Source organism: Lissotriton helveticus, chromosome 5_1 (genome assembly GCF_964261635.1).
Source record: "Lissotriton helveticus chromosome 5_1, aLisHel1.1, whole genome shotgun sequence".
NCBI lineage: Eukaryota > Metazoa > Chordata > Amphibia > Caudata > Salamandridae > Lissotriton > Lissotriton helveticus.
In genome coordinates, this window is record NC_136065.1 from 680162340 (window position 1) to 680183692 (window position 21353).

A 21353-nucleotide genomic window follows, 5' to 3' on the forward strand; every position below is an offset into this window, starting at 1 on the left:
TGGCATGGTGAGCAAAAGAATAATGGATTTAACCCGAATCTCTTGACTGGGGGTGAATGTATGAATTATTCAACATTCCGTCCATTTGTTTGCATAGCATTATACTATACTTATTCAGAGCAGAACAACACTTTGTCCGAAAAAAACGCAGATTGATTCACGGAAATGTAGTTTATTTAAGGTGACCTATCTGGCACCCATAGAGGAAGATAATGAGTAATATGTGAGCCTGAATGTGTTCAAATGTTACATTATTTTATCACATTCCAAATAATTGATTTCTGTTTTACGTTTATTGACTTGCCTATGATTTGAATAGATTTGCACATGTTCTTGGGGATTCAGGAGTTCCAACAAAGCATTGCACAGAAGATATTTTTCAGTGTCTCATCTTCTCATCTTGAGGATGTTTTATCATTAATACCCAGTAGTATAGAAGTAAGCCTGGTAACACTTATTCACAATTCATAGTTGTATACCATGGCAAAAGCTGTGGACTCCAACAAGTTCAAAACTTTTCCCACAACCTGCTATTACTTCGTCATACTATGACAATTATCGGTATTTGCATTGCTTTAATAGTTGCACATTGTCTCACCGTTAGCTTGTGATGATGAATGAAAGTAATTAATACATATATGAAACCATAAAACCTTTACAGAAAAAAAACATCTGTCTCTATATAGTTAAGACAAAAATATTCAAAAACTTAGACGAGTGAAACGCGTCCACAACATTTCTCATCCATGGTTTAATTTTCATTACCTTTCCATTGTACTTGATACAAACATTATCATTTGCAAATTGCAGCATATGTCGAAGTCCAGTCCTTTAATCACATCGAAGTAATTGCCTGTTTTAACTTTTGACAATGTTATTTTGAACCCTTATTATTGCAGAAAAGTAGGTGTGTAAATTTGTATGTAATTGTTTTTTTTTTTATTTGCTGTACAAATTTACTTATTTATAAGGTGGGGTGGTTAGCAAATTCCTACAGCTGTGACCAAAATAGCCCTGGACCTTCGTGATAGGTCAGATCCCGGGATAAAAATATACTAGGTACCTGAAACCGTTCCAGTCACCTTTCTCCCTTCTGTAACCTCCCAGTTTGTAGTCTTTCGACCTACATGCAAGACGTCTGTGGTGTTGTTCAGTTGAAATCCTGTGGATTTCTGAACCTATTTAGCAATGTTAGATGTTGTGCAAAATGATTTGTCAACAGAGTAAAATTAATGACTTTTGCCTGTTACAAGAAACTTGGGCAGTGGTAACACCCCATAGAATAGGGTATAAAACATTTGGAATAGGTGCCACCCCATCTAGGTGTGGAAGGCCGTCGGGGGGGTCTCTTAACTTGGGTGAAAGTTGATTTAAAAGTCCAAATTGAGGTGGTAGATGCAAATTCACCCGATTTACTAGCGCTCAAGATTACTACTCGCGAAGGGAAAAAACTATATCTAATAAATGTCTACAACAGACCTTCACCCCTATCAAAAGCTTCGCTAACTCTAGCCAAACTAGACACTTTCTTAAGTGGGTTAGATAGAAAAGATGAACATGTCATTTTGGCGGGTGATCTAAATTGTAATTATGAACCAGTAATGGGACTTAGTGACATTTTTGAAGATGAGGATAATGCAAACAAAATCCCCGCACTAGAGAACGCCAAACCAATCAAATGCTCAACTTTGGCAGTTCAGATAACGAATATATGTGCGGCTCATTCTCTTAGGGCCTGTAATGGACGTTTTTCGTACGATATCCTGAAAAAAACAACTTTCAGTAGAAATAATTGCAGGAGTAATCTTGATTTTATAATTGTATCTATTTCTACTTGGCCCTATATCCAAGACTTCGAGGTCAAGGATAGAACAGAAAGTGACCACTTTCCACTGAGCCTATTAATAGAAGTATTACTGCAGGGTGATGTGGATACTTTGTTAGTTGATAATGTTGACAACGCAGAGATACATGTTAGCAACAATAGACGAGCCCTCAAATGGCCATTTATATTGGACCATGGTGAGATTCTGGAGCAGATATATATACTCCTTGCAGGGTCTCTAGAGTCCCTTGTAGGTTTCAACAGTACAGAAGGAAATCCCACTTATTTTATGTCCTTGCACAAAAAAATTTTTAACGAACTTAAAATGCTTGTAACTAAAATGCCCAAAAAAGCCCAACAAAAAACACAGAATCTGTCCCACAGCAAACCGTGGTATGACGGAACCTGTAGGGAATCCAAAAAAGTACTTATCTCAGCTATAAAATCAAACACTTTATCTGAGAGAAAAAATGCTAGGAATAATTATAAACAAGTACAAAAGGTTTCCAAAATAGCCTGGGACGAAGAACTATGGGCCGACATGTTGTTGGCTGTCAAAAATAATGACAATGTTGGTTTCTGGAGGTTGGTTGCCAATAGAAACCACGTAGGGAGAGTGGTTAAAGACGTCCATTTGGACGAATTAACATGGGTTAACCACTTTACCAACCTATACAAAAAATATGAGGGCATCGGAACAGACATGGATGCTCCATGTCTCGAATACCCCACAGAGTGTATGGGTTTTACAATAGCCGAAACAGAGTCGGCAATCAAATTAGTAAAACCAGGCAAAGCACCAGGTTTGGACAAGATCCCTGGTGATCTGTATAAACATGACATAATAACCTGGGCACCGTAAATAAACTACTTGTGTAATATATTATCCCTTTGCTTAGATTTCCCGGAAAGTTGGCGCGGGGCAGAAATTGTTTTAATTTATAAAAAAGGGGACAGGATGAATCCCTCTAACTACCGGCCAATCAGCTTGCTGGACATCCTCCAGAAAATCTATTCACGACACATATTAACCCGTGTCAGTGACTGGATGGATGCGAACACAATTTTAACGAAATTCCAAGCTGGGTTCCGTAGTAAAGTAAGCACAATTGACCAGATATTTAGACTCTGCTGTCTCTACTGGAAATATGTCCACATCAAAAAAGGTCATTTACACGTTGCCTTCGTCGATTTGAGAGCAGCGTTTGATTTAGTGCCTCGCAACCTTCTATGGAAATCATTGTACGATATGGGACTGCCAAATAACCTCTTGGTCCAGATAAAAGAACTACACGAAAGGAACTTTGCGAAAATCCGATGGGGCCCAAACGGGGAATTAACCCAACATATCCCTATCGAGCGCGGAGTCCGCCAAGGTTGGTTTTGGCCCCCACTCTCTTTTCACTTTTTGTGAATGATATTCCAAAATTTTTAGAAGGATGTGCAAATGACTCGCCCAAATTAAATGGTGAAAGGGTGACATCATTGTTGTTTGCTGACGACACTATTTTGATTTCCCAAACAAAAAGAGGTCTCCAAGCTCTACTTAATTCCTTCAGCAGTTACTGTAGGAAGAAAGGCTTGGAGATAAATGGGAACAAGACCAAATGTATGTCCCTTAATCCACAAAAAACAGCCAAAGGATGTCTAACTTTGGATGGAACTAAGCTAGAATCGGTCTAGCACTTTATCTACTTGGGTGTTACTCTAGATTCAAAGTTTACCTGGAAAGCCCAAAGGGAAAAAAGTAAGCTAGCATTTACCCAGAATGTTAAGCCAATCCTCACAAAACAAAGTTTGAGCACTAGCAAAGCGGTGTCCCCAGTAGTTGAATTATTCAAATTTAAGGTTCAACCGTCGGCACTTTATGGCGCAGAAATCTGGGGGCCTGGGTCGAGACTCCTTTCGTCTTCTGGACAATAATTTTATGAGGAGCTTGGTAAGAGTCCCAAGAGGAACTCCTTTAGTACCTCTTGAATTGGACTTGAACATCAAAAGAACCGACCATTACACTATAATCCGCCCATTGATGTTATGGGTCAGATTATGGAGAGTGCCCGAACTACAGGATTACAGGGATGGTTTAAAAGAAATTATGGAATATGGTAATTCTTTAACTATCCCTTGGTTAAAGCATGTTAAGACTTGGCTAACTGAAATAGGTCGAATTCATTTCTGGGAAAACCCGGAACTTCTACCGCCCAACGCAAAACTAATCTTAAAAAGGGCATTCTGGAGTTGTATGGTGAGCAGGGCAACAAATGCTTCGGTTGCTGGAACTCTGGTAACAAAATTTTTGAGCTTCAAGGATGAGCCTCTTTTCGAGACTTTTCTCGATGAAATAGAACCACCCCTAGCCAAGACCCTCTTCCTAAAATTTAGGTATGGCAATTTGCTTATTAAAAGCACAATAGCAACATGGTCTAGGAGGACAACTGATCCCTCCCCGGAAGCTGATGATTTATGTACCATGTGTAAACACAAACATCCTGAAACCGAGGCTCACATGCTCTTTATCTGTCCCGCTTACACGATAGCCAGGAAAAGATGGATTAAACCACTATGCTTACTGTTAGGTTTAAACTTGTGTAACCAGGCACTAAGAATAATCAAAACAAACTCTAACCAAGTAATAATATTTAGTGTTAGCCGTTTTCTAATTCAATATTCTTTTTAAGGAAAAGAAAGGGACAACAGTTATAAATGATTGATGTATATTTCCATAACTGAACTAATAGATGACCATCTAAAAATGGGGGTTATTTGGTATATTTCAAAGGATGTGCTTAATATTTCTCCTTTTTTTTTTTTTCTCTTCTTTTAGGAAATATGCATATGTATAATTGTTTTAAATTGTTTTGTAATTGTGATGTTTTTGTGCTCGACTCTTTTATGGCATTGTCTGCCGAAATAAAGAAATTTGATTTGAATATGACAATTAGTTAATAAATAGCCGGAAACGTTGAATTTTGTATAGAGTGTTTAACCAATATATTAAGAAGGTGGAGGGTGTGTGTGTGTGTGTGTTGTCGCGCTTTCCAAGAATATTTTGTTTGCTAAATAAGTATATTGTGATCATCTTTTAGCAATTTATAAAAAACAATGATCAATGAAATAATCTGGTGGGTTAACGTAGTGGCCTCTTAAATTGGATTAATTGTGCCAAACGTCTCAAGTTGTTGCATTACTAGTGTGGTTCTGTGACATTTAAGAAGTTTATGAATAAGCACATGCACTTAAAATTGTACATTTGAAGTTTTTTCAGACTAAGTGCTATAGGAAGCCAGTTTTTCACTTGTGTCCTGCAATACTAAATGAGACTAATTATCCTTTCCTAGACATGGGAGAACCCCAAGCACATAGATGAGAACACAGGCTTTGGTGGAGATAACGACCCAATCGATGTCTGTGATATCGGAAGCAAGGTATTTTTTGTTTTACTTTTAAAGTGAAACGCTCTTTTAATCTAAATTACATTGCACATGTTATATTGAAATGTTGCTATTAAATGACTTTGTATGAAAATGACGATTCACCTGGCTGATGCTAATCAAAATAAGGCACAACCAAAATCTTTTTTTGGTGGAGACTGTGCAAACATTGGAGAAAATGGCTGGCACAGGAGTAAGTAAAAGTTGGAGGGGCACCTCCCTTGACATGCGTGTCTTTGATGTATATGGGCTTCACAGGGGCGTACTGAATACACCTTTTTTTGTTATATATGTTACTCAGTGACAGCCACCACTGTGTAGTTATGATTCAGCTTCACTTTCTATTGATGAGGAATTATTTACCTGTAACTTGAAAACTTTTGATATACCTTTCAGGTTGAAGTGGCCAATTTTCACACAGTGGAAGATAAGTTAAGGTGGCATTTAAACAAAATAAATGTGTGCCATTTTTGTTAGCAGCAACAACACAAACTTATTTATGCCAAACTCCGCATGAATGTGGTATTTACTGAGGAAACATACTTTTCCTGTTTTGGGGTAAATCCATTCAGTAGTTTTTGAGATGTTGGCATTTGGCAAAAGGTCATGGATGAACACTTCTGTGTATCTTGACTGGGTTAAAAATGCAGATGGGTATTCCCATTCTAGCTCCCACTGGAACTTTTGTTTATAGCAACAGGAAAAACTTCCAAACTAGTTTATGCCAAACTTGTCATCTTAATTTGAAAGCATGATTTTGTTGGTTCAGTAGGACTACATCAAGTAGTATTTTTTTTTCACCTCGAGCCGAAACGCGTCCCGACCGAAGCAGGCAATAAAAAATTCTTAAGCACCATATTGTGGTCCGTTTCCGTCTGTGCAGAGAAGCTATGAGTGACGAAGTATATGTGTGTGTGTGTGTGTGTGTGTGTGTGTGTGTGTGTATATGTGTGGGCTGAATCTTACTGAAGATCTTAGTAATTTTTTATGAACTGTTGATGCATTACCATGATTGCGTTTTCTATTGATTCTTCTGAGGCTATTTAGGTTCTCATTTCTCAGTTGGCCGCTTGGCTGTCTCTACAGTGTAGATATATTATTTTCTGGTTTATACCCTGTTTCATTACAAACAGATGTTTGGTTAGTTATTAGTGTTACGCCAGATTCAGGTTTATATCAAGTGTATAACTATTCTCCTGTCATTTCTATTTAGCTTTGTAGCTGTGGCTCTTTTATTTATTTATTTTTTCTCTCATTCTATTTCTCTCTTCATTTTTTCTTCACCATTCATTTGATGTATGCTTTCTCTTATTATCTGTTTTTTTTGTTCAATCTGTTACCACTTGCTTTTTTTCATTATCATTGATTTTTTTACTTTAGTGTAAATAGCAATTTTCAAGTTCATCATGTCTTAATATCTCATCAGATTGGTTATTTTCACCATCCATTTCAGTACATGACAGACTCTCTACGTTGTAAATAGTCCTGCTTTTTGTGTTGATTATGGCACTATGTCATTATTTGTTCAAATGAATTGCGGATTTCTACTCACATTCTATCTAGTGGTTTCACAATTTGTACATACATTGCAATTTGTCTGTGTTGAAATTTCATTTTCTTCATTTAGAATATATTTCTGTTGGTTTCTATGATCAAAATATCGTTTGATGAATGAACTCTGATTTATGAACTGCTTTACATGTTTTTTGGTTTGCACGTCACTATTCCTTTGTATACTGATCAGCTAGTGAGTCTCTTCACTATGTTTATTATGAAATATCGAGAAGGCGTTCACCATTGGTCACTTTTGATTGTCCTATGTTTATTGTCACTATTTAAATGCTTAGTTTGTTCCTGACGCGTTGTGTGAACAAGCTCTCGTGTGGAGCGAAACGCGTCATCTTAATTTAAATAAACCGTCTTCCCTGCTTTCCATTCTTGGATTCCTGGCATTCTTTGTGGCTATTTCATTTTGCTGGGCGTGAGGCTTCTGAGGTCTTGACCTGTTTGGTTCCGCCATTATTGGACGGGACTAGGACTGCTTTCTTATATATATATATATATATATAACAAGTGCCAGTTGGGAGTGAATGGGTTTCCACTTTTGTGTATTTTAACCGTTTAAAAAGGCTCTTTTTGTTTGGCTTTTAAATTGAGCACTGTCTGACAATTGTGCATAACATTTGGCAGATGGCAACATATATGCAAAAAAGAGCTGGGAACCCTGGGTAGTTTCCAAGTTTTAGGTGGAGAGCAGCTCCTTTGTACGGAACACTCAAACGCCAGTGACACTCAAAATTTGGTCACCTGAAAATGTCTTGTTTGTTAGTTTTTAGGCATTAGTTTAGCACAGAGCCATCCATACTAAGCTAGAAAGCAACCAAGCCTTTTGCTTCTTTACAGCAAAGTCTTTGGGCATATAATTAGCAAATGACATCCACACCAAGCTGTATAATGACAAAACCCTTTTATCACTCCAAGCACAGTATCACTACTCTGGATTGGCAAAATACAATGCAAGGTAACCTAAAATGGATAAAACCAACCCCTGACACGTGGATTTTGCTCCAATTAGAGCTCATCAGAAAGGGATAGATTTTCCGTATCATGTTTAATATCAAATTTCAGATCTGCAATGTGATCGACTTAAAATGATACAATCAACTTGAAATTATACAATCAACCGTGTTAAATACAAATTAAAGAAAGGTTCAAAATAATGAACCTTTAAAAGCACATCATTTAGTTGCGGGGTTGAAATATCGAGTGAGTTGCCTCCTTTGTTGTCCGTACACCATATTTTAGAAACCGATGTTTCAGGAAGAGATGTTGATTAAATTGAAGGGCCGGTAAATAACATGTGGTCTAAATTATGCACTGTTTTTTTACATAAATCGCAAATTTGCTCTTCGAGGTCTAACCCAACCCAAACACCTTTAACCACCTTTATGGGTAGAATGCTCGTACACAAAAATAAATTAAGACCACTTACTCCATGATTTAAATTCCTTAATAAATATGGTTGAGGCTGAGCTTCAAAACATGAAGAGACAAAAACGTTCATCTTCTTACCCATGCAGGCTAGCATATATAGACACATAGAGCTGCTCCTAATCTGTGTTTCTAGAAAATATTTAAGTTGAGAGCACGACAATTCGAAGAAATCAACCTCCCTCAGAGTAAATTGTATAAGTGCTTGCTTAAGATTTTTAAGTATACTTTTTTTTATTCTGACGAAAACGTTCATAGCATAAGTAACCTCTTAAAAGTAAGCTCATTGCTGTGCAAAAGCCGAGCGAACCAGCACAAGACTTCAGCCTTTCCCATTACATAGCTGCTTGACAAGCCCATTTCTAGTTGAAGCCATTCAATCAGAGCTAATTAGTTTAATTTACAGATTTTCCTCAGGATTTTGCACTATATTTTATTAAAGAAATCCCAAATTTTTGTATCCATTATATGCAACCATGTCAAAGGTTTTTCTGCCCAGTAAACGGTAAGATGTGTAAAGTCTCGTTGCCCCTTAGCCCCATAAAAAGAAGAGTAGGGATAGCATTTCTCAGACACAAGGGAGCTGCCAGTAGAAGTAAAAACAATGCCCTTTCAGGTTTAGTGCTGCATAAATTATGCAAAAAAAGAGCGGGTTTTAGTGGAATGCAGCTCCTTTTATGAAACACTCTACAACACACCTGACACTCCACATCTGCTCACCTCAAATGTCTGTTTTTCCCACAGAGTTTTCAAGGATAGGATTAGCACAGTGCCTTCCACAGCAAGCTAGAGAGTGCCGGAACCTGTTGCATATTTACAGCAAAGTCTTTAGGCACAGGATTAGCAAGTGCTGTCTATGCCAAGTTGAACAAGCATTTGCAATGCAATAGGTCTCACATTATTAAAGTTTGAGCTATGGCATTCCTAATAATAATGCAACACCAATAGCTCAAACTTTAATAATGCGAGACCTATTGCATTGCAAATGCTTGTTACTTTAGAGCATGTGCTGTTATGGCCAGAACTGCTGACTTTGGAACTAGAGTTCGAGTCCTGGCGTTGCCTCCACATCCTGTGATTTTGGGAAAATCACTTACTCCCCTGTGCCTAAAAAGAATCTAGCCTTGTGTAATGTAACTCATGCTCGTGTGAAGCGCTCCAGTGCCCTTGAGCTGAGTTTGTACTATGTAAAACTGCAAAAAGAAAAAAACAAGTATTTAGTTAAAGTAAATGTATTCAAATGCTTCCGAAACATGAAGCCATACATTGGTAAACTGAATCACAAACAAATAGGCCTCTTAAGTATGTGATTTTCAGATGCAAATATACAACTACTACTTCCTATTACAACGTGTTTCTTCGTAAAATAAGGAGAAGATAACTTAGTGGGTTGAGCACATGGTGGAAAGTTCAGAGTTAGTCCTGCAGTTCAGAGATTCGGACTTAAGTCCTACTAAGTATTTCATCTCTCCGAGAGCCAGAACATGAATGCCTTTGTACTAGTAGTATAATATTGTTAAAAAGTTCTCGAACAGTCTGAAGTGTCAACTTGTAGGAGTGTGTAAGTACAGTAGCAATGTGTGGTGCAAACTGCGGTGCACTTCTGACGAGGTCCCCGGCACGCATGTTTTTTACAAGTTAAGCACTGGTTTGTGTGTGTCACACTGAATTAAGGGCCAAACCAATTATTTGAGCAATAGGGAGGTCGAGGGCGTTGTTTAAGCAAACTAGATGAAAATGGAACAGAAAGGGCCATTTGTCGCCTCTCTTTCAGTGTTTGTCTCCAATCGCTGTTAAAGTTCAGCAGATTAATGCAACCTGTAAATTAAGTCCCAGGCTCAAATCTCCCCTTTCGAAACTCAGCTTTCATCCTTCCTAGCGTGATGCACCTACTCGCATATCAGGTGGGCCAAGCAATACTAACATTTCCTATTATGCGCTTGTGTGCCCAGGGGCTGTGCGGAATATATAAACAAAATGCTATCTCATGATATAGGGGATGTACAGATGTATTTCAGCCCACAAGCCACTCTCCTTTCATTCTAGCTATGCGGTTACCCGATTTAATTTTAGTTATTTTGAGGGCTGTCCTTTTAAGTGGAGCACGCAGCCTTGCGATGACACTTCAAGTCCACCTCTCACATAGGCTCACCCCTATGAACATTAAAGGAAACATCCTGAGGCAGCTTAGGCCTGGTGACTCTCAGCACTCAAACATGTTACTGCAACAGTAAACTGCATCTGCGCCGGGGGCCACGGCGGGCTGCGGTGGCTTCACACGTGGGGGCGTGTGTGGGGGGGTATCGGAGGCAGCGCGGCCATGTATGTGCATGTCATTGTTATCTTACTTTCAGCGTTTACTTCTTGATTTTTAGCAGCTCGGGCCTCTGTTTATTTTGTTTCTGCCTGAGCAGAACTAGGAATTAATGACAAGCATCACAGCGCTATACAAATACGAGGCAACTTAAACGATACTAGGTAATAATACATGTGAGCATCAATCACAAGCACAGCACAACCGTGACCTCCCCCATCCCAACACACACACGCCCCCTGCACGTTATTACAGTATGCAGTTTGCGCAGGGGCAAGTCTCCTCCAACTTCAGTTGTTTTTATTATGGGGGCGGGGTGATCATTTAGCACTGGTTGTTTTGGGGGCTGGCGAGACGGTCCGTTTATGCTCCAAGCCTCAGGTCAAAGTGTCCCTCTGTTACTACCGCTAAATCAGGGATGGCAAAACATATCTGCGCTTTCCACTGAATAAACCGTACAGCGTAACAAGCACAGAATGCAAGCTCCGCTTTACTGCCAACCCCCATTCCTGGCGAGACAGGCATGGGGAACTATCAGGAAACAATGTCACGCATTTCAGCAACGTTATCTCTGAAACACTACTTCAGCTGTTGAACCCCATAACAATTCACCCTGCAACGCACAACCTAATCTCGCATTTGCTAGAGCCCACGCAAAACATTCACCTACAGCCAGCAAGGCCAGCCCGGAAGAGAGGACAGAGAGCCGGCTGGAGAGACGGAGGTAGAGCGCAGCGATAGAGGTAAGGTGGCCGCACACAACGTTTAGGCAGAGCTGCTGCCTCTGCGAGCTGTGGCAAGGGACCGGTCCCTCCTCCTCCTTCTCCTCCTCCTTCTCCTCCTCCTCCTCCTCCTTCTCCTCCTCCTTCTCCTCCTTCTCCTCCTTCTCCTCCTTCTCCTCCTCCTCCTCCTCCTCGGAACCAGCATAGCTTTTGTGTGTTTGGGGCTTGACAACCAATGTGTGTTGTAAAGTCCAGTTTTATGTAAAATACTTACTTTGAAACATCACCGTACGGTTCCAGCCTCCGTACTGGGAGGGCGGGGGACCTGCAGCTGATTGTTCTCCACGCGCCACTGAAGCGCAAGCCCGCGCACCATGTGGCTTGTAAGGCAGGCGCAGCTGAAAATGCATTCAAGTCTCCAATTATAAAGGCAGAAGGTAGGCCTCAGCGTGCTAACCAGATAGCAAAGAAGTGCAGGCAAAGTGAAAGCACACTGTAGTTAGGCACCGCTGTATTGGAACTACACGGAAGTTAGAAAAACACCAACAGCCAACGGAAAAGGACATTAGAAAAACACTAACACAACTAAGCCAATAGCAAGCAAGGAAACAAAATACCATGAAATTTCACCTAACATACTAATTACTTTATGTCTCGCCGAGACCGCGCATGTGCTGCCAAACACGAGACCTAAAAATGACAAAAGTTTTTTACAATTGCAGGCACAGTATTAAAGCTTTGGACTGGTAAAATACCATCCAAGCCAGCCTGGAATGAATGAAATCAACTCCTAACACATGTTTTACTCTGATTGGAGCTCATCAGAGAGGTACAGCGTTGTCCAGTCACAAGGGAGCAACCAGTAGAAGTCAAAATAATGTCCTTTCCGGTTTAGAGTGCCGCATGGATGGCACAATGCTAATCCTATGCTGAAAAGCAGACATTTGAGGTGAGCCGATGTGCAGTGTCATTTCCACTTGGTAATGGTGGTACCCACTAAGGTAGACTTTTTTACATGCTAGCCTCTCGGTTAGTACTACCTTTCACTGCACTTAGACAATCAGGAAGGAAATATCCATAAATCTTGTGTAGAAAAAAAAATAACTTTTACGTGTAAATATACATTTCTGAGTTAGGCCTTGTGTTTTCTAATGGTTCATCAAATTTTGTGCCACTTCCTTAGGTAGGGGCAAAATTAAATGGGCGGGAGTTGACCAAAACGCTTTTGATTTGCTAATAACTTGAACATGGTTTAATGTGCAGGAAATGTGGCTGAATTTTACCGTGTGTATCTTAGTCCTTGTGTGCAATTTCATGCAGTGTATCAAGATCACAATTTTTCATGTACTAATACATTTGATTCTGTTTGATTATGCCCAAATTTTGGCAAGCATTTAGCCGATTTAACTGTCTGCTAGTATGTCCGGTTTTAAACGGATCTCTCGGCGCAGGGGGCAAAGGTAAAATGTTTATCCACTAAGAACGTTGGCTCCGCTTGACGAACCCGCTTGAAATTTGCAGATTAATCCCTGTGCAAAAGTATCTGGTTTTATGCAGTACAGACTGGGGTGCGTGGGCAAAATCAAAGCTCAGGGTCAAAAGGGTCAAGCCTGCTTGCCAATTCAGCTATACTTGGCCAAGGAACGTTCATAACTCGGAAATACGACATTTATAATTATGCAATAAGCAATGCTTACCATACCTCAAGCCCCCTGTCATGCTCACTCAGTACGCCACTTTTCTGATGGTGTATGATTTCGGGGGGAGCGGGGGGGGGGGCTGGGAAATAGGAAAACAGAACCGAGATATGAAATTATTTATATTCCATGACTGACAATTTGCAGGCCTTTTATCGGGTTTGAGTTTGCTGAACAAAAACCAGGTCAGTAGGGCAGTAAAGGAGTTATAAAGCACTTGCCCCGAGGAAATAGTTTTAATTTGTAGAGTGATGCATACCACTCAGTTGTTTGCCCAGGTTGGTAGCCAGTAGTATTGCTGCACCTCTAGAACTTGGCATGCATGTTTTTTGTCTGGAATTAAATCTGGTTCCGTGGTTACTTTACGTTTTTTTATGTTAATTAAGAATGTTTTTCTTTGTCCATCCACACTCCGAACATCAAGTTAATCTAAAACCATGCTTAATTTGTAAAAAAAAAAAAAAAGTGCAGGTGCTGAAAATTGTGCCAAGGGGGCCACAGCTCACTTCTTCCTCCAGTGAGCCCAACTTTCAACACTCTCTCTGCCTCAGTCTCTATCTTCTAGCCTGATCTGTTGCTTGTCCCCTAAGTCTTTGCTCTAAGAGTCTATCCTCTTACCTCTCTAATTGTTTTCTATCATCTTTGTCACACCTGGTGTGTTACCTTATTCCCTGTATTTCTGATTTGCCCTCTATTCATTCCTGCTCTGCCCTTTTTCCTCTTCACTTTTATCCATGCTCTGCTCTCTCTCCCCTCGATCTTGGCTCTTTACTGTCACTCTTCTAGCAGTGATTAGCTCTGTCTCCGTTTTATCACTTGTCTGCTTTTTTTCCTCTGTCCTGTCCTCTACATCCTTCCATTCTATCTTCTCTCTTCTCAATGCTCTCTTCTTCACATCATAGCTGCTTTCTCTTTGTATCTGATTTGCTCTCCTTTTCTTCTACTTAGCTCTGTCTTACCTCTCTCATCTCCTGTTGTTTCTTTCTCCTCTTTACTCCTGCTCTCTCTCTCTCATCTATAACACTGCTGCTGCCTGTCACCCCTGTCGTCAGCCTGTACATATCCCTGCTATTTTGAACTCCGCGTTTTCGTGTTGTCATTCCTAAAGAAGTGGAAGATGGCGTGTTTTACTTTCTTACCTACACCGAGTGCAAAAACAAAATGTACACCAAATGAAAATGCTTTTTTTGCATATATTAATCAGTGCGGTGTGACTGGGTTTATTGCCGAACAAACAGCTGCTCGAGCACAGCAGGTGATGTCACTGCTAGTGCTGCCTGTAATTAGAAGGTCTAGGGATGGCGACGGCTTCAGCATCCAATGCTCAGCTTGCTGTGACCCTGCCTGCTACAGCACAGGCATTGTCCCGAGCCGTAATGCTGCCAATGCCGGAAAGAATGGCTGTGGTGCCTACTGGACTCGCGCACGCTCATCAATTACCATGCTGCGGTGCAGCGCACATTCTACAGGTGACCCCATGGCACACAAAAGTTGTGTTGGTCCGCAGCCACATCGAGCACGTTTAGGATAGCAGCTATGCAGGGCTGCAGCATATGCTACTCTGGCTACGCAGCAAGTGGAAAGTCCACACTTACTTTTGTTTATTCTTCCTCAAGAGCCCTCACTCCCAAGTTCTAAATGCGCTCTCACAGCTTCCTTGCCTTAACTCCGTCTTGACAAACAATCATAAAAAGATCCCTGTACCAAGGACAATGGTTAGCATGCGTCTAATCGACATGAGTGTACACCAATCTGGATATTTTACTATATAATTCCAGATACACCCCCTCTCTCTTCCCGGTGAGGACCCCCTCTCTCTTCCCGGTGAGGTGTGTATTCTCTAATGTCTTGGTGTCCACAACAAACCAATGTTTGTTTCTAAAAACCTTGAGTTTCAGGGTGGCATTCAACTCAACACGTCCAATGATGTCTGCCCCCGTAAGACAGTACATCCACCCACAATTAGAAAGATGAAAAAATGTGTGGTGGAAAGGAAGGCACCTCACGGGCGAACAACCCTCGGGGAACTTGGCAGATGTTACCAATTCTATGCCCCTTTCTCATCATTGGTTACCATTCCACTTCCAAAAAGAAAATAATGTACAAAACAAAGGAAATGTACAAAACAAAACATAAGGTGCGTGCAAAAAAGTGCTAGACAAGAAGCTAAATGAATAGCTCCCTAGTGTGACCAACCTACAAGAGTGATAAAATCATCAGACACACTCATTATTTAACTTTATTAGTACTAGTGGGTACTGGTGAGTTAAAACGGCTGGTAGCTTAAAATCGCATACCACTACCTGACACCGACATGTTTCACTGCCCCATTGCTTTTGGCAGATTCATCAGGGTATTAACACTCGGTCACCGCACCAATATTGGACATCGTTTTAGGACACCACAATCAGCCAAGTCCTCTCATACCAGCTGATCAGGCACACTTCCGCCCTATTGTAGATTGAAGCATCAATCGTACACGTGTGGAACAAGGACCTCTACAAGGTTACCAGTTTTATCTGGTAAAGCGAATGATTAGAGGTCTTGGGGCCGAAACGATCTCAACCTATTCTCAAACAAGGTCCTTGTTCCACACGTGTACGATTGACGCTTCAATCTACAATAGGGCGGAAGTGTGCCTGATCAGCTGGTATGAGAGGACTTGGCTGATTGTGGTGTCCTAAAACGATGTCCAATATTGGTGCGGTGACCGAGTGTTAATACCCTGATGAATCTGCCAAAAGCAATGGGGCAGTGAAACATGTCGGTGTCAGGTAGTGGTATGCGATATTAAGCTACCAGCCGTTTTAACTCACCAGTACCCACTAGTACTAATAAAGTTAAATAATGAGTGTGTCTGATGATTTTATCACTCTTGTAGGTTGGTCACACTAGGGAGCTATTCATTTAGCTTCTTGTCTAGCACTTTTTTGCACGCACCTTATGTTTTGTTTTGTACATTTCCTTTGTTTTGTACATTATTTTCTTTTTGGAAGTGGAATGGTAACCAATGATGAGAAAGGGGCATAGAATTGGTAACATCTGCCAAGTTCCCCGAGGGTTGTTCGCCCGTGAGGTGCCTTCCTTTCCACCACACATTTTTTCATCTTTCTAATTGTGGGTGGATGTACTGTCTTACGGGGGCAGACATCATTGGACGTGTTGAGTTGAATGCCACCCTGAAACTCAAGGTTTTTAGAAACAAACATTGGTTTGTTGTGGACACCAAGACATTAGAGAATACACACCTCACCGGGAAGAGAGAGGGGGTGTATCTGGAATTATATAGTAAAATATCCAGATTGGTGTACACTCATGTCGATTAGACGCATGCTAACCATTGTCCTTGGTACAGGGATTTTTTTGTGATTGTTTGACTTGAGTGGAGGGCGATCCCTTCTGTACCTTCTTTTTCCCTCTTGACTCCTTTGTGTTATTGCATCAACTCCGTCTTGAGCCAGCCCCCAGCTACAATTATCCAATGGGAGGCTTAGGCTCAGGCAGTGGCAGGGTGCAGCAGACTTCGGGAAATAGAATGCAAGCTATAGTTTGTCGATGACTTCTTGGCTTTGTGATCGGCGTGATGACATCATCACTAACGTGGTGATACCCAATCATGCCTGCCTGGACAGGCGTATGCTGGCTTGTATATGACATTTACCAGCCAGTCAGCATGCAATGTATGTTCTTTTTATTTTGAATTTGAACAATTAACATTGAGAGCACCACCTGCAGGGTCAGAAATTGTAGCCCCGGCCCTGTGAAAAAAGTGCCGGTGCTGAGCACCTGAAAGCACCTGCTCAAATTAAGCACTGAGAATAAACCGTTGCATTCACTCTATTTTTCTATGAAAATCCCACCATTTTACAACTATTCAGTCAAGATAATGGATCCTGATTTGGCTACTCCAACATAGTGAGCCTATATTACTGCATTCGATTCCACCGTATCTCATTGAATCATTCAAAGCTAAAGCAACTTTCGCAGAATAATAAGTAAAAGCAGTACGTTTTCTTTTTCTTACAACTGAAGGATAATCAGTTTTAACTCAGCTGGGTTTTGTGAAACAACCTTTTTTGATTTGTCGTTTGTCCATACCTTTTATTCAATCGTGAAATATGCATTGCCTTGCTGGTAGCTTCTACTGTTCAGCACTTTGAGCGTTTCAAGGCGTAGGAGACAAAAATGTAATGAAACATTTCCACCGAAACCTAAAAACAAATACACGTGGCCCCTTAGCAATGCATGTGAAAAATCCTCCCATGCATCCCTAAGATAAAGTAGTCGGTAGAGGATCAGTAACAGTATCTCTAATAAAGCTGTGTCTGATGGCATTCACCCAAGTGCCTCCCCAGGTGAGTAGACTGGCGAGCCTGACTTAATTTCAAATACAGAAACCGTTTAAATGTAAACGTAAGAATGACGAAAGACTGTCAAGGAAACTCTGGATGCAGTTATTAAACTTGGCATTCTGAGAAGTAGGAAGTTTAGTTTAGCCACATTGGGTGCTTTTGTGTGCTCTGATTATGTCCAACTAGGCAGGGGCACATGCTAGTTATTCGGAAAAATGATTGAAGAAGAAAACCTGTAACTGTAGACAACTGAAACTGTGTTCCGGGAGTACTCTGGCCAGTATGTATCTGCTTGGTTTTTATTGTTCTTTTGGTTTTGCAAATGATTATATGTTCGGTCATTTGCAATTTTTTATGAGGCGGGTCTGGGGAATCAACTGTTTAATACTCTTTAGAAATCAGTTGAAAGGACTCGGCTGTCATCACGCATCATTTGTTAATTACCAACAGAAAAGCAGCAAATGACATATTATTTGATTTGTTATAAAACGGATGCATGCTGCCTCAGTACTCCTTGTACAAGGCAATAAACCCCTACAATCCATTAGGGAGCTAGTTGAGTGTACATGGATCTGTTTGGTGGTGTTGCAGTACCTTGTGAGGAAAGAGGTGACAACGTTTTCCCTTTAAAACTAAACGGTTTCTGTTTTTCAGGTGTGCGTGCAAGGGCAGGTAATTAAAGTCAAGATTTTGGGTACTCTGGCCTTAATTGATGAGGGCGAAACGGACTGGAAAATAATTGCCATCAATGTGGAAGATCCTGATGCAAAACAGTATAATGGTAAATTGTTTTCCTTTCAACGTATATGCAAGCATAAGTGTGAGAGTGAACAGTGTCTGTTGTAGGATTACGTTCATTTTCTTTTTCGCCAGCTAGCTATATATAATCTCTAGTGACACATCCGAATAGTGGCACGCCTTATAATGAATGCCTACAGCACACATGTGCAATATGAATTACTCGATTAAGCAAGTTGTAATTGTTACAGTAGAAAAGATCTCGATCGCCAACTGTCACCATATAGGTTAAAACACTGCAAAGAGGTGCCATTGTTTGCAGCAACACAAGGTAAATGAGTAGGATTTTCCTGAGCGCTCCTCGTTAAGATGGTAATTGGCATCCAAGGCTAAAATAAATCTTAGTATAATGGTTCAAGAGTATTGCAGTATATAGTCTGTAGCTCCCTTAAATTGACCCACGTTTGCTCTCGGGCAAGTTTCTGCTGCTAAGCCAAAATGTAATTTGTAAATAAGGTATTCTAGGCTATTTAGCTAATAGAGATGTAAGCATCTTCCAAACCGAGAAAATAGGGCTGCATGAAAATGGTCCATTAGTTACACTAAATGAGTAAACCATGAAAAACGCTATTACCTCCATGGTAGTTCTTTATCACCCGCTCTATTTAATGTGCTGCAAGCATCTATAGTCACTCTCATATTGACCCGAAATTCAGGTTTACATCCGATACCTTCTCGTGAAAACAATCTTTCCACTATGTGGAATTTTGAAAACCGTAATTATGAAAATCCTTGATTTTTTGCCATCTGAATTATAATGTCCACATAATGCTCAAGCTTTGGCTGTGTGTGAAATCTTTTCATAGATAGAATATTTGTGGCCCGTATATACAGACGGGTCATGAGAAATCCAAAAACCACATATTCTGGCCATTTCGTTTCACTCTTACTCTGACCCGTTTGTTACTTCCACCCAATTATTCTTGGGTGAGGATTTCTGTTACGAAGGTTAGATCCATTCCCACTTTCATTAGAAGCATTTTATTCCATTCTCACACCTTTCTATAGTCTTTTTTGGTACCTTAGAACTTGCTCCTCTGCAGTGTGTTTTCATGCCAGTTCTTAGTTTCTGCTGAAGTATTTAATTCAATATCTGTGTTGTATCTTTTATTCTCATACTTAGAGACCGAACATTTACTTTTCTATTTTGTTTTATTGCTTATAAAGTATGTTAGGCTGCTAACAGGCGCTTTGAAGGTAATGGAGACGGAAAGTTTCGTGAAATGGCAAGGAAGGTCCAGGAGAGAAGGAAGGAGGGAATTGAGGCGAATGAATGAGAAAGGACCTTGTAAATGTAGTACTCTTCCACAAAGTGCTTGTCCCTTACCAGGGGAGTAGTAGTCTGCTGTGGCCAGAGAACTATTGCATCTGGCCTGCTGGACAGAAAGGAGGGAGGCAGAGCAAAGGAAGAAACACACGATGTCAGAAATAACAAGCATTTGCAATGCAATAGGTCTCGCATCAGGAAAGTTTGAGCTATTGGTATTGTAAATGACACATTTTTTACTTATGTGTTGGTTTTGAAAATAGCGAAATATTAGCTTTGTCATTTACAATGGCAATAGTTTTAACTTTCGCAAATGTGACACCTATAGCATTTGTAATGCAATATGTGTTGTATTTAAGTGACTTCGATGTATTGATATTACAAATAATGGCTTTTATTTTTTTAAATAATGAATACTTAAATAAAAGGTATTGTAATTTACAATGGCAATAGCTGAAAATTTTGGAATGAACTTTTGTGAAGATTATGTTCAGTGTATTTTATTGTGACAAAATCCAAGAACAGAAGTGAAATATCAACATCTTTTTGTGACATTTGTAATAAAGCTTGAAACATTGAGAGAACATATTTGAACCAGTTGTTGTTGAATCGTTGCACAGATTGATGCTGTGGTGGCTCTGAATGATGTTGTGTCGGCGACGAGTGATGCAGTGATGCTGTGGTAGCGCATAGTGATGCTGTGGTGATGCGATAGATAGTGAGGGCGATAGATAGATAGAGGGAGGGCGATAGATAGAGAGAGGGAGGGCGAGAGATAGATAGAGGGAGGGCGAGAGATAGATATAGGGGGGCGAGAGATGGATATAGGGGGGGGCGAGAGATAGATATAGGGGGGGGCGAGAGATAGATATAGGGGGGGCGAGAGATAGATAGAGGGAGGGCGAGAGAGATAGAGGGAGGGCGAGAGAGATAGAGGGAGGGCGAGGGATGGAGGAAGAGTGGAGAGGCCAAGACAGGGAAGGGGCAAGAGAGAGTGAGACAGAAATACAGGAAGAGTGGAGGGGCCAAGACAGGGAAGGGGCAGGAGAGAGTGAGACAGAAATAGAGGAAGAGTGGAGAGGCCAAGACAGTGAAGGGGCAGGAGAGAGTGAGACGGAAACTGAGGAAGAGTGGAGAGGCCAAGACAGTGACTGGGCAGGAGAGAGTGAGACAGAAATAGAGGAAGAGTGGCGAGGCCAAGACAGTGAAGGGGCAGGAGAGAGTGAGACGGAAACTGAGGAAGAGTGGAGAGGCCAAGACAGGGAAGGGGCAGGAGAGAGTGAGACAGAAATAGAGGAAGAGTGGAGAGGCCAAGACAGTGAAGGGGCAGGAGAGAGTGAGACGGAAACTGAGGAAGAGTGGAGAGGCCAAGACAGTGAAGGGGCAGGAGAGAGTGAGACAGAAATAGAGGAAGAGTGGAGAGGCCAAGACAGTGAAGGGGCAGGAGAGAGTGAGACAGAAATAGAGGAAGAGTGGAGAGGCCAAGACAGTGAAGGGGCAGGAGAGAGTGAGACAGAAATAGAGGAAAAGTGGAGAGGCCAAGACAGTGAAGGGGCAGGAGAGAGTGAGACGGAAACTGAGGAAGAGTGGAGAGGCCAAGACAGTGAAGGGGCAGGAGAGAGTGAGACAGAAATAGAGGAAGAGTGGAGAGGCCAAGACAGTGAAGGGGCAGGAGAGAGTGAGACAGAAATAGAGGAAAAGTGGAGAGGCCAAGACAGTGAAGGGGCAGGAGAGAGTGAGACAGAAATAGAGGAAGAGTGGAGAGGCCAAGACAGTGAAGGGGCAGGAGAGAGTGAACCTTTGTCCTCTATCCTTCTGCTATCATTCAAAATCCAATTAACTGACTAACCTATCCACCACTTAAAATGTACTTGCATGTTTCACTATACTAATTCAACACTAATCCTCTATGGGTCCCGGAGTAGCGTGCTACTCGCCGAAAAAGCGCTTGGACGC

At 41.1% G+C, this 21353-nt stretch overlaps 1 protein-coding gene across 1 annotated transcript in view; it reads left to right on the forward strand.

Moving 5' to 3' along the window:
* PPA1 (inorganic pyrophosphatase 1) overlaps positions 1 to 21353 on the forward strand; it is a 172385-nt gene that overhangs the window by 82620 nt on the left and 68412 nt on the right. The window contains exons 5-6 of the mRNA XM_078643070.1: positions 5164 to 5250; positions 17987 to 18113. Coding sequence (XP_078499196.1) covers positions 5164 to 5250; positions 17987 to 18113 — 214 coding nt within the window. The remainder of the gene's footprint in view (positions 1 to 5163; positions 5251 to 17986; positions 18114 to 21353) is intronic.